A 13,279-nucleotide genomic window follows, 5' to 3' on the forward strand; every position below is an offset into this window, starting at 1 on the left:
GTAATTTTATATATTAGCCGCGCTCTGTGAAAAGGGGGTCTAATGCATGTGCGTAAAGAAGGGACTTTCTTTAAACGAAAAATATCATAGCAGCGGAAAGTGTGGTCCCTGATTAGCCTGTACGGACTGCACTGGCTAATCTGGGACTACACTTTAGGCACATGACTTGACAATGACGCCGCCGACCATGTTGATTGTGATGAAGAATACGATGATGATTGTCATTTTAAATAGTTAAAGGACGACGACGATTAATGTTTATGACTGTGTAATATAACAATTATATACATTATTTTGCAATTAGGTCTTAAATAAAAACTTTCGTAAAAATATCTTTAAAATAAACGTTTGGAATAACGTTTGTAATAATATTTTTTGTCATTACGTTGCAAATACAAACTTAAGTAATAAGGTTTCAAACATTATCTTAGAAATATTTCAATTTTAAACAACGCGAAAACATTTAAGACAACACTCGCTTTTTCGACAATTATTGTATTTGTAATAAATCTTTAAACAAACAACAAAAACAATGAGCCGGTCTCTGGGAATTTGGGTCTTAATGCATTATAAGCTCATACGCTAATCAGGATGACACTTTCCTCTTTTATAGACTTTTTTCGTTTTAAGACAGTTTCTTCTACAAGAAAATCCAGTTTATGGGGAAAGTGTCGTCACTGATTAACCTGTATGGATCGCACTGGCGAATCTGAAAGGATACTTCACGTACTTGCACGTACAAGTCCAATTTAGTCGTGTTCTGAGAAAATTGGGCATAATGCATGTGCGTAAAGTGTCGTCCCAGATAAGCCTGTGCAATCCGCACAGGCTAATCAGGGACGACACTTTCCGCTTTTATGTCATTTTTCGTTTAAATGAAGTCTCTTCTTAGCAAAAATCCAATTTAGGCGGTAAGAGTCTTCCCGGATTAGCCTGTGCGGACTGTACAGGCTAATCTGGAACGGGACTTAACGCACATGCATTATACCCAGTTTTCTCAGAACACGGCTCAATTTTCATAGAGCGCGGCTCACATTTCTTACATACAAGACCCAATAGTCTATTGCCATTAAATAATAAACTTACTTTTGACCGATTGTACAACATTCCATAGAGTAAAGAAATAAATTATAAAAGACATAAAATTACAAATTAATTTCCGCCAGGAAATCATTTTCTTTTACAGTGACACCGCAGTAGGTATGATATTCCAAATTTCAATTTTTTACAATAGGCGAACCTTTATCTGGGTGGAGACTGTTTTTCATAGGCAGCTTATGATTTATTGTTGTTGACGGAGTAGTTAAACTTGTCAGAAACAAACAGAGTTATCGGAGGTCTGAAATTTTAACTAAACACTGGCCATTTCAAGTATGCACAGGCAACCAACATTTACGATCGGGTGGTAGTTATTGGAAAGTGAAGTTGGACCTAAGTATGAGAGGATACTGAGACCCATGCGTAGTTTATCACCAAAGAAATCATATCTGGTAAATAACTTAATATCATTACCATGGTCATAAAAGTTGCTCATCATACTTAAGAGTTTAAGAAAAGGTGTCTTCTCAATGTGTGGGAAGAAATACGCACTTAACAATAGGGACGCATCATGTCTTATATTTGCGAACTTTCTTTTTAAAGGCTGATTGACATAATGAAATAGTGCTATTACTTTAAATGGTTGCGCTTACACTCAGAGGCACTCGGCATTAGTTGTTACCTGCCCCTAGACGGTTTTGAGAGAGGGGGTGGGGGGGGGTGGGGGGTGGGGGGGGGGTAGCAGCCAAATAAGCACGAAGCTGATGTATAAAAGTTTCTTTTTCGAGACGGAAAGTTCAGAGTCGATTGTAACTTGCATTTTTTGTTATTACTTCCATGTGGCACTCAGTTTGTTGAAATACCCGCTGTTCTCTCCAATCGGCAAAAAACTGGAACTAATAGGGGGCGAATTTCGCCAAATGATCCCAACGAATAAGAGAAGACCATTGAGAAGAGCTAGCGATGGTCGCAGACGACAAACCAACTGTATGGTTTTGAGTAAGCAAAGCAGACGCAAACGTTTTACTAAAGTATGTCAACTTTGTGCGGGTAGTGTATTGCTATCATACGTAGGCTAACTTGTCAGTGTAGAAAAATAAAGATTTTCTTTGAATTTAAGTTTATATGCACAGATGCAAACATACACGTCCCAAACCCCGAGGAATACGTAATGCTGATCATGAAAGTATAGTCAATTATGAATTTATGTCTGACGCAAGTATTACCTGATTTTTATGTCAACAATCAGATGTTTAACTTAATGAGGTAACTTAAGCAACAAGAGAACAAGAGATGAATGGGTCCTAAGGCGCTCACGTGAGACTTTAAGAAACGAAACTAATCTGAGAAGTTGGGAGTTCGGAAGAAAAAAAGTACTTTATCAACATAAATATATATTATTTAAATTCTATGCACCATATTATGACAAAGCTTTTAGAATTGAAACTATTTCCAACATTATAAATTTTATGTTTAATCTTCACGGCGGACAAAGAGCATGAAGCCACTTTTGAACTCAGCCCAGATATCACTAGAACAAATCTTAGGAAAACTGGCCCGATCCCCCCACCCCCGTTTTTCAAACTCATTAGAGATAACCTTAGAACAAATATTCTGACTGTGTTTTATGAAGATTTTACTTCAAAAGTGACCTAGCCCTATAGTATTTAAAAGCCTTTTCTTTTTTGACCTACTGATCTAGTTTTAACCACATATTTCCCAGTTTTTAACCTTAGCCGAGATATTATTGGCACAAATCAGCACGTTTCATGAAGATTAATCAATTAATGTGGCATATAGAGTGTAAACAAATGGTTGGCGACGTTCGACTCACTGACGAAAAAACGCTCAACGGACAAAATACGATCGCAAAACCAGTGTTGTTATCACGTGAGCTGCGATTTCAAATCCCAAACAAACAGGATTTTAAACAATTGATGTACTTCGAAGCAATTACGTCACTAAGCGTGCTTTTAACGAAATTAGTGACATAACTGATAGTAGATAGTACGCACGCAGTTTCTAAAAATGTCTTACATGTCCATTAGGTATATAAAATTCATCTTTTGCACCTTTTTCCAATCTTTACAGGCTGGACAGTGTTTTTCGTACATCGAAGATTCATTTATTAAATATGTCCATATAAAGACGCGCTATCTTATTTTAACATTTCAATATGCAGTCGGTGACGGTTCACTCTGCAAAACTACCAGAAAGCAACGTCACATAATTAACACATGTTCTAACAAAACACCCATATAATTTTATAAGTACTGCAAAACTACAAGAAAGTAACGTCATATATAGAGAATATTATGTGAGTGTCGGATAGAGATCAAGTTTATCATGCGAGGCTGAGAAACATGTAGTGCGAGGCTTGCCGAGCGCTACAAAGTTTCGAGCCGAGCATGATAAACTTGATCTCTATCCGACACTCACATAATATTCTATTTATCCTATTATTTTGTGGTCGTTTATCGTTCAAAAGAGTAAAAATACTTTAAAATTCAAAGAACCAGCGCTGGTTTTCCAAGTTGACTCTGATGTGTTTGTTTACTTAAACGTCATCATTTGCAATGACGTCACATTGAAACATATATAGTGTTCTTAAAATAGAGATCGGAAAACCATGGTCTTAAAAAATAGCGATAGTATAAAGGTCAAGTTTATACGATCGTTGTTATACTATCGATTTTCATCTGGTAAAAGGATAAATGGGTGTTTTGTTAGCACCTGTATCCATTATATGACGTTACTTTGGATACATGTGCTACAAAACACCCATTTATCCTTTTACCAGATGAAAACACTATATGTTTCAATGTGATTGTGTCAAAAGAATGACAATTGAATGAAATTAAGCACTGAAACGAATTAAAATTATTCCACAAAGTCACAATAATACGATATACATGTATCCTAGTCATGTTGCCTACAACGGTTAATAAAGAACTGGGTACTTAAAGTGTTTTTTCCGAGAAGTAGTAAAAGTATTGAGAAAAACATGGACATACAATTCAAAGTTGCAAAAAACGATTACCGGGTATTGCTATTTGAGCGATACAGGAGTTCGTAACGTAGCTTTGTCCATTATACGACTATGCACATTATCACGGAGCGTATATTGTCTCATCTAGAGTCCGTGATATAATGCTACATTCTAATGTCATTTCACCTTTGTTAAATGTATAAATTATGTTTATTGTTCATAAGTTTATAGATTTTGTATGATCAAGTCTGTTTACTGTATGTATACAAAGGCATTCTTTTATTTTCACAATTTTCACGATCAAAATAAACGTTAGTTGTAGAATTACTAATATACATGTGCATTAGAAAAGTTACCCAGTGACCGCAGTTATCATTTACCAAATAGGCAAAGGTCTTGAAGGGTGTTCATAGGAGTATAGAATGGTGTAGGGCCAAGTAGGTTAGCTTTCTCGGTGGTAATCTGTGCTCTTTATGACAGCTATCATTTGTCGGTCTTTCTGGACTTACACTGCTCCAGTTCCGACAAAAACTTCATGTTACAGTCCCAAGAAAGTGGTGAAACAATTGATGAATTTTAGGCAAATCATGATTAAAATAAAGAGCTGAACCACGGCTAAATCTTGCAAGACATATTTATTATAAAGAATATTTACAAAATAGAAAACATAGAGTAAATATAAGATATTCGAATATGTATTCAACAAATAAATGGTAAAACAGTGTCAACGTTTTATAAAATCAAGTGTGACAATTAAGCACAACATACAAACCTTGTATTAAATATGTATGCATGATAAGAAGAATGTGCGATTTTGATATTCAAAACTAAGTATTTTACAAACACGCACGCGCAATTTGTAAAACCAGGAAATGTGAAATAGTGCCATATAGATGTCATCAAATTTGGCATAACAATACAAATGCATAAACTCATCACTGTCAACTAAGCCTAGTACAACAGGTTCATCAAAACCCAAATACACCTGTGAATCATTCAAACAAAACAAAGTTAGAAAAAGGAAAATTATTGGTGTATAAATGAAAATGCATTTGAATTTCAATCAAATTAGTTCTGCTTCTACTTTATTTATACAGAGAGATATGCGTCAGAACAGGCATCTGTGAAGGCATACTTTGTACATAAAAAATGATGTACAAACACAATAGTTATTCACTGATTAAGCTGATAATTACTAGAACTACAGTCAGGTTTTTAGGGCTGCGGTCTTATGTACATAAATCATTACATACAATCCGCGCCCTCTGGATGGCCCTTAAGCGCTCACCTGAGTTCACGGACACCAATCAGCGAAGACATTACCTGACAGAAGGCATGATCTACGTAGTAGATGGAATACATTGAAATGAATAAGACGTATCCATACGGCATGGATTCCCCGCGTATGCCAAACACATGCAGCTCATGTGTGATCTACCAGTGTGACTTTGACCTTTGAGTAAATGAGACAGGTGAAACACTTGATTTTCAGTCTCCATATGTTATTTATTTGAGGTAAATTGTTTCAAAAATTGAATTGAATAATGACAAAGTAACAGCACGGACAAGCTGTTATAAAGCCTCCTTTGAGCTCTAAGTGTGACCTTGACCCCTGAGGTAAGGCGACAGGTCTTACTGACAAAATCCGTGTGATTGTAATGAGTGGTAACTTATTTAAGATAGCGTGATCAGAGTGGCAGTTACAATGCTTTATGGCCAACTTTGATAAATTATGTGTGACTTTTGAACACTGCTGACCTTTGAACACTGCTACATGGGAATGTCATCTTGTGATGAACGGCGTTTGTGCCAAGTTATTTTACACTAAAAACTAAAATGGGAAAGGTACATCTGCATTAGAAAATTTAAAGCTCTTTTATAGTTATATTTGTATTAAGACTCTTATTGTGACCTTAACCTTTGACGTATGGAGACAAATATTAACACAAAATGCTGTCTCCTCATGGTTGTCATTTAGGGCAAGTAATAAATAATCTTACAATAGCATGATGAATGACATCGGTACAGTGCCAACAAGCTGTCTTATGGCCAACTTTGACCTTTAACCTCTTCAAGTGTGACATTGACCTTTGAAGTCGGGAGAAAAGGTTTAAACACGTTTTAAACGTGACTTGTTGTCTTATGATGGATTGTATTTGTCAAGACATTTTAAAATCCATCAATACAGGGCAAACTTATGGCAATAACAGATGGTTTCATAGCCAAATATAAATTTTGACCCTATATTATGAGCCTGACATTTTGGGAAGGTAGACGTTGATTATTAGAAGTTGTAAAGATAATAATTCTTACTTAGTTTCATCAAGACCGAGTCATAAATGTAGCCTCTAGAGAAGTTACAAGTTGTTTTTCTTACCGATGCCTAGATTTCCAACACAAGTGACCATGTGTTTGAGAAAATATAAATATTGTCTAAATAAACATTATGACCCCGTTACATAAAGATTTAGTCAGAAATGTGACGTGTAGAGCGGTTAAAAGTTTTTTCTAAGGTTTGATCTGGTGACCCAGTTTTGAAACACACATGACATGGATTCAAAGTCAGCCTAGATATTGTCAAGATAAATGTTCATCTTGAATGAATGAAAAATGTGGTCTCAAGTGGTTACAAGCTTAAAGATGCCAACACCCAACACACACTGTGCAACGCTGGATGCGTAAATAGAGTGATCATTATAACTCACTTTGATCACATTGCGCTCAGGTGAGCTAAAAACATAAAATCAATTCCAAGCCTGACTCTGGGAAAAAGAAAAGGATTTATGAATGCCCTTATTGTATTGCCCCAGATTAGCCTGTGCATCCTGTACACGTAAATAAGAGGGACACCTTGACTGAAATTCCTTTTATAACAGACTTTTTCAACAAACAAATTGATCAAATTGTAAAGTGTCATCACTGAGTAGTATGTTTTGACTGTGCATGCATTAAGCCCTGTTTTCCCAGAGACCTGCTTATATACATGTTCATGTTCTGAGAAAACTGGGCGTAATGCATGTGCATAAAGTGCAGTCCCAGATTAGCCTGTTCAGTCCACACAGGCTAATCAGGGATAACACTCCGCTTGTATGGTATTTTTTGTTTAAAGGAAGTGTCTTCTACACGAAAATCCAGTTAAGGCGGAAAGTGTCGTCCCTGATTAGCCTGTGTGGACTGCTCAGGCTAATCTGGAACGACACTTTATGCACAAGCATTTAGCCCAGTTTTCTCAGAACGCGACACATATGTTAATGGTGTTTGGTCCAATGTCCATAAATATGCAACCATAACTATTATTTACTAACCTGTTGGTTCTGACAAAACAATACAGATTGGGCTGTCTACAAGCAGTGTTAACATACAAACATATAAATAAAATTATAGTGAAAATGAAGCAGTAATATTTAAAATGCATGAAGTGGTTTATTGCGGTACTTGAAAAAAAGTGTGCACGAATTATGCATAAAAAGGAAATTCACAAGAGAGAATGTAAAATTCAAATGTTAAAATAATATATATACAATGAAAATTGAAAAAAACTCTTATAAATACACAATATGAATGGTGAGTAAATGAAAACAGTGACAGAATCATAAGATATTCAGTGAAAGAAAAAACAACAACAACAACAAATAATTGCAATAAACTTTACACAGTATATGCATTTATTTATTTTTTGTTACTTCATGCCAGTAAAGATCAAAAACATCCTCACAAGAATTTTTGGGAATAATTGTATCATGATGCTGGAGTTAGTATTATACCTGTAATAGTGTATACAATCTAGAAATATTAAAATTTCAAAATATCTAAATAAAATTCAATAATTTTTATAGTTTGTATTAACTCCTTTGGATCAAACAAAAAACATACAGAAAATTGATGATTGTTCTTTTATTTAAAATAATTATTTCCCATAAAATATTTTTGAGATTCCACTTATACAACAACAAGCTTGGCAAACAGCTATAGATCCTCTAGTTGGTACAACTTGCTGACATCAAGTTTGGATATTGCGTATTTTTTAGCATCTCGAGAACCTGGAGTATGGTTTGGTACTTAAGTATCATCATTTATCACGAGGAAATAATCTCAGATACTGATAGAGTTGGGCACAATGTCTGGATCCAGATACGGGTAGGGTGGGTTGCGCTCTTTGTTCCTCTGCTTGATAACTTTGCTGATTTCAGCCAGGTCTGCACGGAATCTGGAATGCCACAATCAAAGAATAATAGAACATATATGATTTATATATAAATTAAAAGTATTATAATGACCATCTTAAATATTAATTAAAACAAGATATGCGTTTGTCAGAAACACTATATCCACTATTGTGGTGCTTTGAAGCTGTATATTTGACCATTGACCTTGAAGGATGACCTTGACCTCGACCTTTCACCATTCAAAATGTGCAACTTCATTAGATACACATGCATGCCAAATATGAAGTTGCTATCTTCAATATTGCAAAAGTTATGGCAAAATGTTAAAGTTGGAGAAAACAAACCAACCAACCAACAGACAGAGCAAAAACTACATGTCCTCCACTATAGTGGTGGGGGACATACAAATGTTTTGATTAACATATCATGGGAACTGATATTGTTACTGACATAGCGTTGACACTATGATCACCATTATGGGGAGTATAAACATCTGATTCCTGTATAAAAAAATACAATTTAGTTGCAAACAAAGCTATAAAACCATACTCAATAGATATGCGACTGTGATATGAATAATGTGGATCAAACAACCAAGCCCACGCTTTCAGAGCACCACAAATATATTTTTAATAATTTTATCTAATTAAAAGTAAAACTGAACAAACTAAATTATCAGAATATTCAGCTCACTCATCGACCACTTTGCAGGCCTCTGGTTCGAAGATGTACTGGACCTCAAAGTCTCCGAGACTGTTTGTGCCTCGAGAGCTGAGTATCTTGGTGACTGTCATCATGTCCAGGGTTGTGGGCTTATCAGGCAGCATGGACACCAGCTCTGTCTCCTCCACGGGTCTCTGTGGGAGATATGGGGTTACACTACACTAACAATAGGCTCTGTGGTTAAACTACAGTAACAATAGACATCTCCAAACACTGAATGAGCCTTCCTCTGGTTAAATGGGGCTTAATGTATGTGCCTAGTGTCCATACAGGCTAGTCACGGAAAACAACTTTTGCTTTTATGGTATTTTGTTTCATTTAAAAGAAAGGTTCTTTTAAGCAAAAATCCGGTTTAGACGGAAAGTTTGAATATTTGTGGGGAATGTAACCGGCTTATCTGGGACGACGCTTTATGCAAATGAATTTAACCCCGTTTTCTCAGTAAGTGTAAGGCTCAAATGCTAAAAATACTCGCAGTGTATTCAGCAACATTATAGCTTGCAAACTTTCACCAGATACCTTACTATTGCAAAATAAATTTTCATAGATTTTTTTGATAGACCATATATGAATTTAAGATCTGGACAAATTGAAGACCAAATTATCATAAGCACTAAAGACATAGTAACTGGAATGTTAAACTAATTGTCAACAAACAAAACAAGATATCCTAAAAGATAGCCATGTAAGAGAAACTGTCCCGCCCTCTGGCGGCCATGTTTTTCAACCGACCCAAACCATTTTAAAACTCAGCCAAGACTTCGTTATAACAAATGTTCTGTCAAAGTTTCATGAAGGTTAGACTAAAACAAGGCTAGCGTCAAGCAATATGGTCCCCTACCGGCTCCACCATTGTCAGAAATTCCACCATTGTCAGAATAATTTTTTTTGGTTGCCATAGTAACCACAATTTTTGACGTAGGAACAAAATGAAATGACGTGCATAATGTCCATATTGCCATCTATCCATGTTTCAAGTTTCATGAAAAAATAATAAGAACTTTTAAAGTTATCGCAGGATCCAGAAAAGTGTGACAGACAGACTCACAGACAGTCAGACGGACGGACGGACGGACGGACGGACGGACGGACGGACGGACGGACGGACGGACGGACGGACGGACGGACGGACAGACAGACAGACAGACAGACAGACAGACAGACAGACAGACAGACAGACAGACAGACAGACAGACAGACAGACAGACAGACAGACAGACAGACAGACAGACAGACAGACAGACAGACAGACAGACACACAGAGCGCAAACCATAAGTCCCCTCCGGTGAAACCGGTGGGGGACAACAAGGCTATTGCCAAGCATTATATGTCCCCTACCGGCTCCACCATTGTCAGAATTTGTTAATGTTGTTTTGTTGCCTTGGCAACAAGAATTCTCTACGTAGGAACACAATGAAAAAACATGCATAATCTCCATATTGCATTGCGACCATGTTTCAAGTTTCATGAAAAATATACAGAACTTTTAAAGTTATCACAGGATCCAGAAAAGTGTGACAGACAGACTCACAGAGCGCACACCATAAGTCCCCTCCGGTGACACCGGTAGGGGACAAAAAAACGACTTCAAGAGTGTAGACAAGGTTTAACTTTAGCCATATAAGGACAACATTAATTTGACCTCTACTTTTGGACATCACTTGAACCAGTTTCGTACTCGGCAAGATTTATTTGGGACAAATCTTTTGATCAAGTTTCATATGATTGGACAATAAATGTGGCCTCTAGAATGTAAACAAGGTAGATGCTGACAACACTCGACACAAAACCAACAATGGGAAAAAAGAGATCATAAAAGCTCACCATGCACATGTTAAACTCAGGTGAGCTGGAAAAAGCTATATGTTTCAATGAATGTCCAGTTATGGAAAACAATAAATTGCTAAAACTCCTGCAGATACAAACCTTATCCTTGGGTGGTTCTCCATTCAGAAGAGCAGGGTAGTTGGGAGGGTAGGCATATTCATCATACTGTGGGAAGTTGGTGGAGGCATGTGCCACGCTGCATGTGTAGATGATAGAGGTCAAGGTCAGATACAGATCTTCCTTGCTGGAAAACTTACCATGGCTTGGCACACCCTGAAGGCAAAGCAAATATTGGAACCTGGCTCAGGCAAACCAGGGCTTGATGCAGGTGTAAACTGTGTCGTCACAGATAAGCCTCTGCAGTCTGCACAGGCTAATCTGGGGTGATACTTTATTGTTAAACTGGTTTTGAGCATGTAGAAGCTTCACATACACATGCATTAAGCCTCATTTTCCCAGAGCGCCATTGGTATAGTGGATATGTAGTCTCCTTCTCATTCTGGAGCCCAAAGGTTAGATCCCTATTATTGGGATTTTCTCTTAAGTTTGTAAGAAAACAAGAGCTGTCTCCATAGGATGACATATGCCCCCGATAAACGCTTTGATAGAAATTATGAGCATTTTTCGAAAACGCATTTTTCGAAACCTAAACGCGGACCCTAAGATCAAGGTCAAGGTCAAAGGGGTCAAAATTTGGGTGCGTATGGAAAGGCCTTGTCCATATACACATGTATACCAAATATGAATGTTACATCTGAAGGGACATAGGAGTTATGAGCATTTTTCGAACCTGAACGCAAAGTGTGACAATAGACGGACAGACAGACAGACTGCCAGACAGTAGGACAGACGGACAGTGCCATTACTATATGCCCTCCTTCCGGGGCATAAAAACGAAAGTACCAGGGTTCGAGTTGGCTTAAACAAAATTGTATCATTCAGTACTCAGGTGAGAAAACAAGTTAAATAATTCAAGGGAAATAACCACATTCAATGTAAATTAATTAGAATTACAGTTTGTCTTTCTTGCTTCATATTTTAGCACAGGCTTCAAATTAAAGTTAAATTTTAGTTAAATAAATTTAATGAGTATGTTTTTATCTTGAACATTAAATATTACACTGTTTTATACTTAACTCTACCAGTTTCAAAGGGGAGGAGCCCTGAACATACCTCGAGACCACATCCCCCTTTTTCACGCTCCTTGGTGAGCTCCGCCCCCCAGCTTTGTATCTCCCAATCACCAGTGATCTTGTCCACGGAGTCTAGAGAGGGAACAAACAGGCTATTAAGAGAAAGTAATTTAAGTCTTGCTATGGGAATACAGGGATTGATGCATGTGCATAAAGTGACGTCCCAGATTAGCCTGTGCAGTTCACACATGCTAATCAGGAAAGACACTTCCCGCTTTAATGGTATTTTGGGTTAAAAGAGTCTCTTCTTAGCATAAATCCAGTTGGGGCAGAAAGTGTCGTCCCTGATAAGCCTCTGCAGACTGCACAGGCTAATCTGGGACGACACATTATGCACATGCAATGAGCCCTGTTGTCACAGAGGGAGACTACTAGATTTCATAGTCCTCATAGAAAATGACAATAGCCTTATAAGGATTGTAAAAATAGGGCCAGTCAGAAGGATATTGTGATGAACATTGCTTTGTATCTTGTGTTTGTTTTCATAATTCCAATAAATATTATCATCTCAAAATGGTTAGAACTAACACAAAAACAATGTAATTAATTTTTTAAAATAACAAAATTTATCAACACACTGAACATAATAAACATCTAAATATTTAACAAGTCCAACTATTACTTATTGTGAAATGATATAAAGAAAATATTGGTGCAAATAAAAATATTTAAATTCAAAAGTATTACTATAGCACTAGTATTTATAAAATTATTTAAAAAGTATGGGTTGTAAAACACAATATTTATTTTAAATTTAAACATGGCTTTGGAACATGAAAAAAATCTTAAGGGCAATTTAAACAAAGTTTATATAAATTTATATATAACTTTGAAATACCATAGTAAAGATCCACATATTTCTTGACATATTTGTTTATGGCCCCATACAGCAACAAAGCGTCATTACGGAAATGGTATCCCGGCAACACATTGGTATCCAGCACCTGCAAGTAAGTAGTATTGGGGAGCGGTTATTAAATGACAGAATGCATTTAACCAAGAATAAACTGGGAACTGCCTAAAGGACATGGATGCCCCCACTTTATATCACTGAAAACTGAAACAAATGTTTAAACACACATTGTATTAACAATTTGTCACATTGACCTTCAAGCAACTACCATGCTTGGGGAATACTATATATATCGAAATGTTGATACACATTTTTCAATTTACATGTATTACAGAGAAATAGCCCTGACAGTCAAACTAAAACCTACTATCAATTTATCATAAAACGAAAATGACATACAAACTTCAAGTGTTTACTTTGATCTTGACCTTGAAGTCTGCAACATGGTTGTTACATGCAAAATGTCAAAGTGATATGAGCTGTGCTCTG

The 13,279-nt window shown here is 36.6% G+C and overlaps 1 protein-coding gene across 8 annotated transcripts in view; it reads right to left on the reverse strand.

The window, feature by feature from the left end:
- Nucleotides 1–4,643: 4,643 nt before the first annotated feature.
- The window catches only part of LOC127841037 (allene oxide synthase-lipoxygenase protein-like), a 101,322-nt gene continuing 92,686 nt past the window's right edge, over nt 4,644–13,279 (reverse strand). For 7 of the 8 annotated variants that reach the window (XM_052369542.1, XM_052369543.1, XM_052369545.1 and 4 more), the window contains 5 exons: nt 12,776–12,881; nt 11,918–12,009; nt 10,844–11,017; nt 8,887–9,050; nt 4,644–8,234 (listed from right to left, as the gene is read on the reverse strand). In XM_052369542.1, coding sequence (XP_052225502.1) covers nt 8,120–8,234; nt 8,887–9,050; nt 10,844–11,017; nt 11,918–12,009; nt 12,776–12,881 — 651 coding nt within the window. In that variant the 3' untranslated portion in view covers nt 4,644–8,119. Of the gene's footprint in view, nt 8,235–8,882; nt 9,051–10,843; nt 11,018–11,917; nt 12,010–12,775; nt 12,882–13,279 lie in introns of those variants that run through there. The other variant, XM_052369544.1, reaches the window with a different exon arrangement.

Source organism: Dreissena polymorpha, chromosome 8 (assembly GCF_020536995.1).
Source record: "Dreissena polymorpha isolate Duluth1 chromosome 8, UMN_Dpol_1.0, whole genome shotgun sequence".
Classification (NCBI taxonomy): Eukaryota; Metazoa; Mollusca; class Bivalvia; order Myida; family Dreissenidae; genus Dreissena; species Dreissena polymorpha.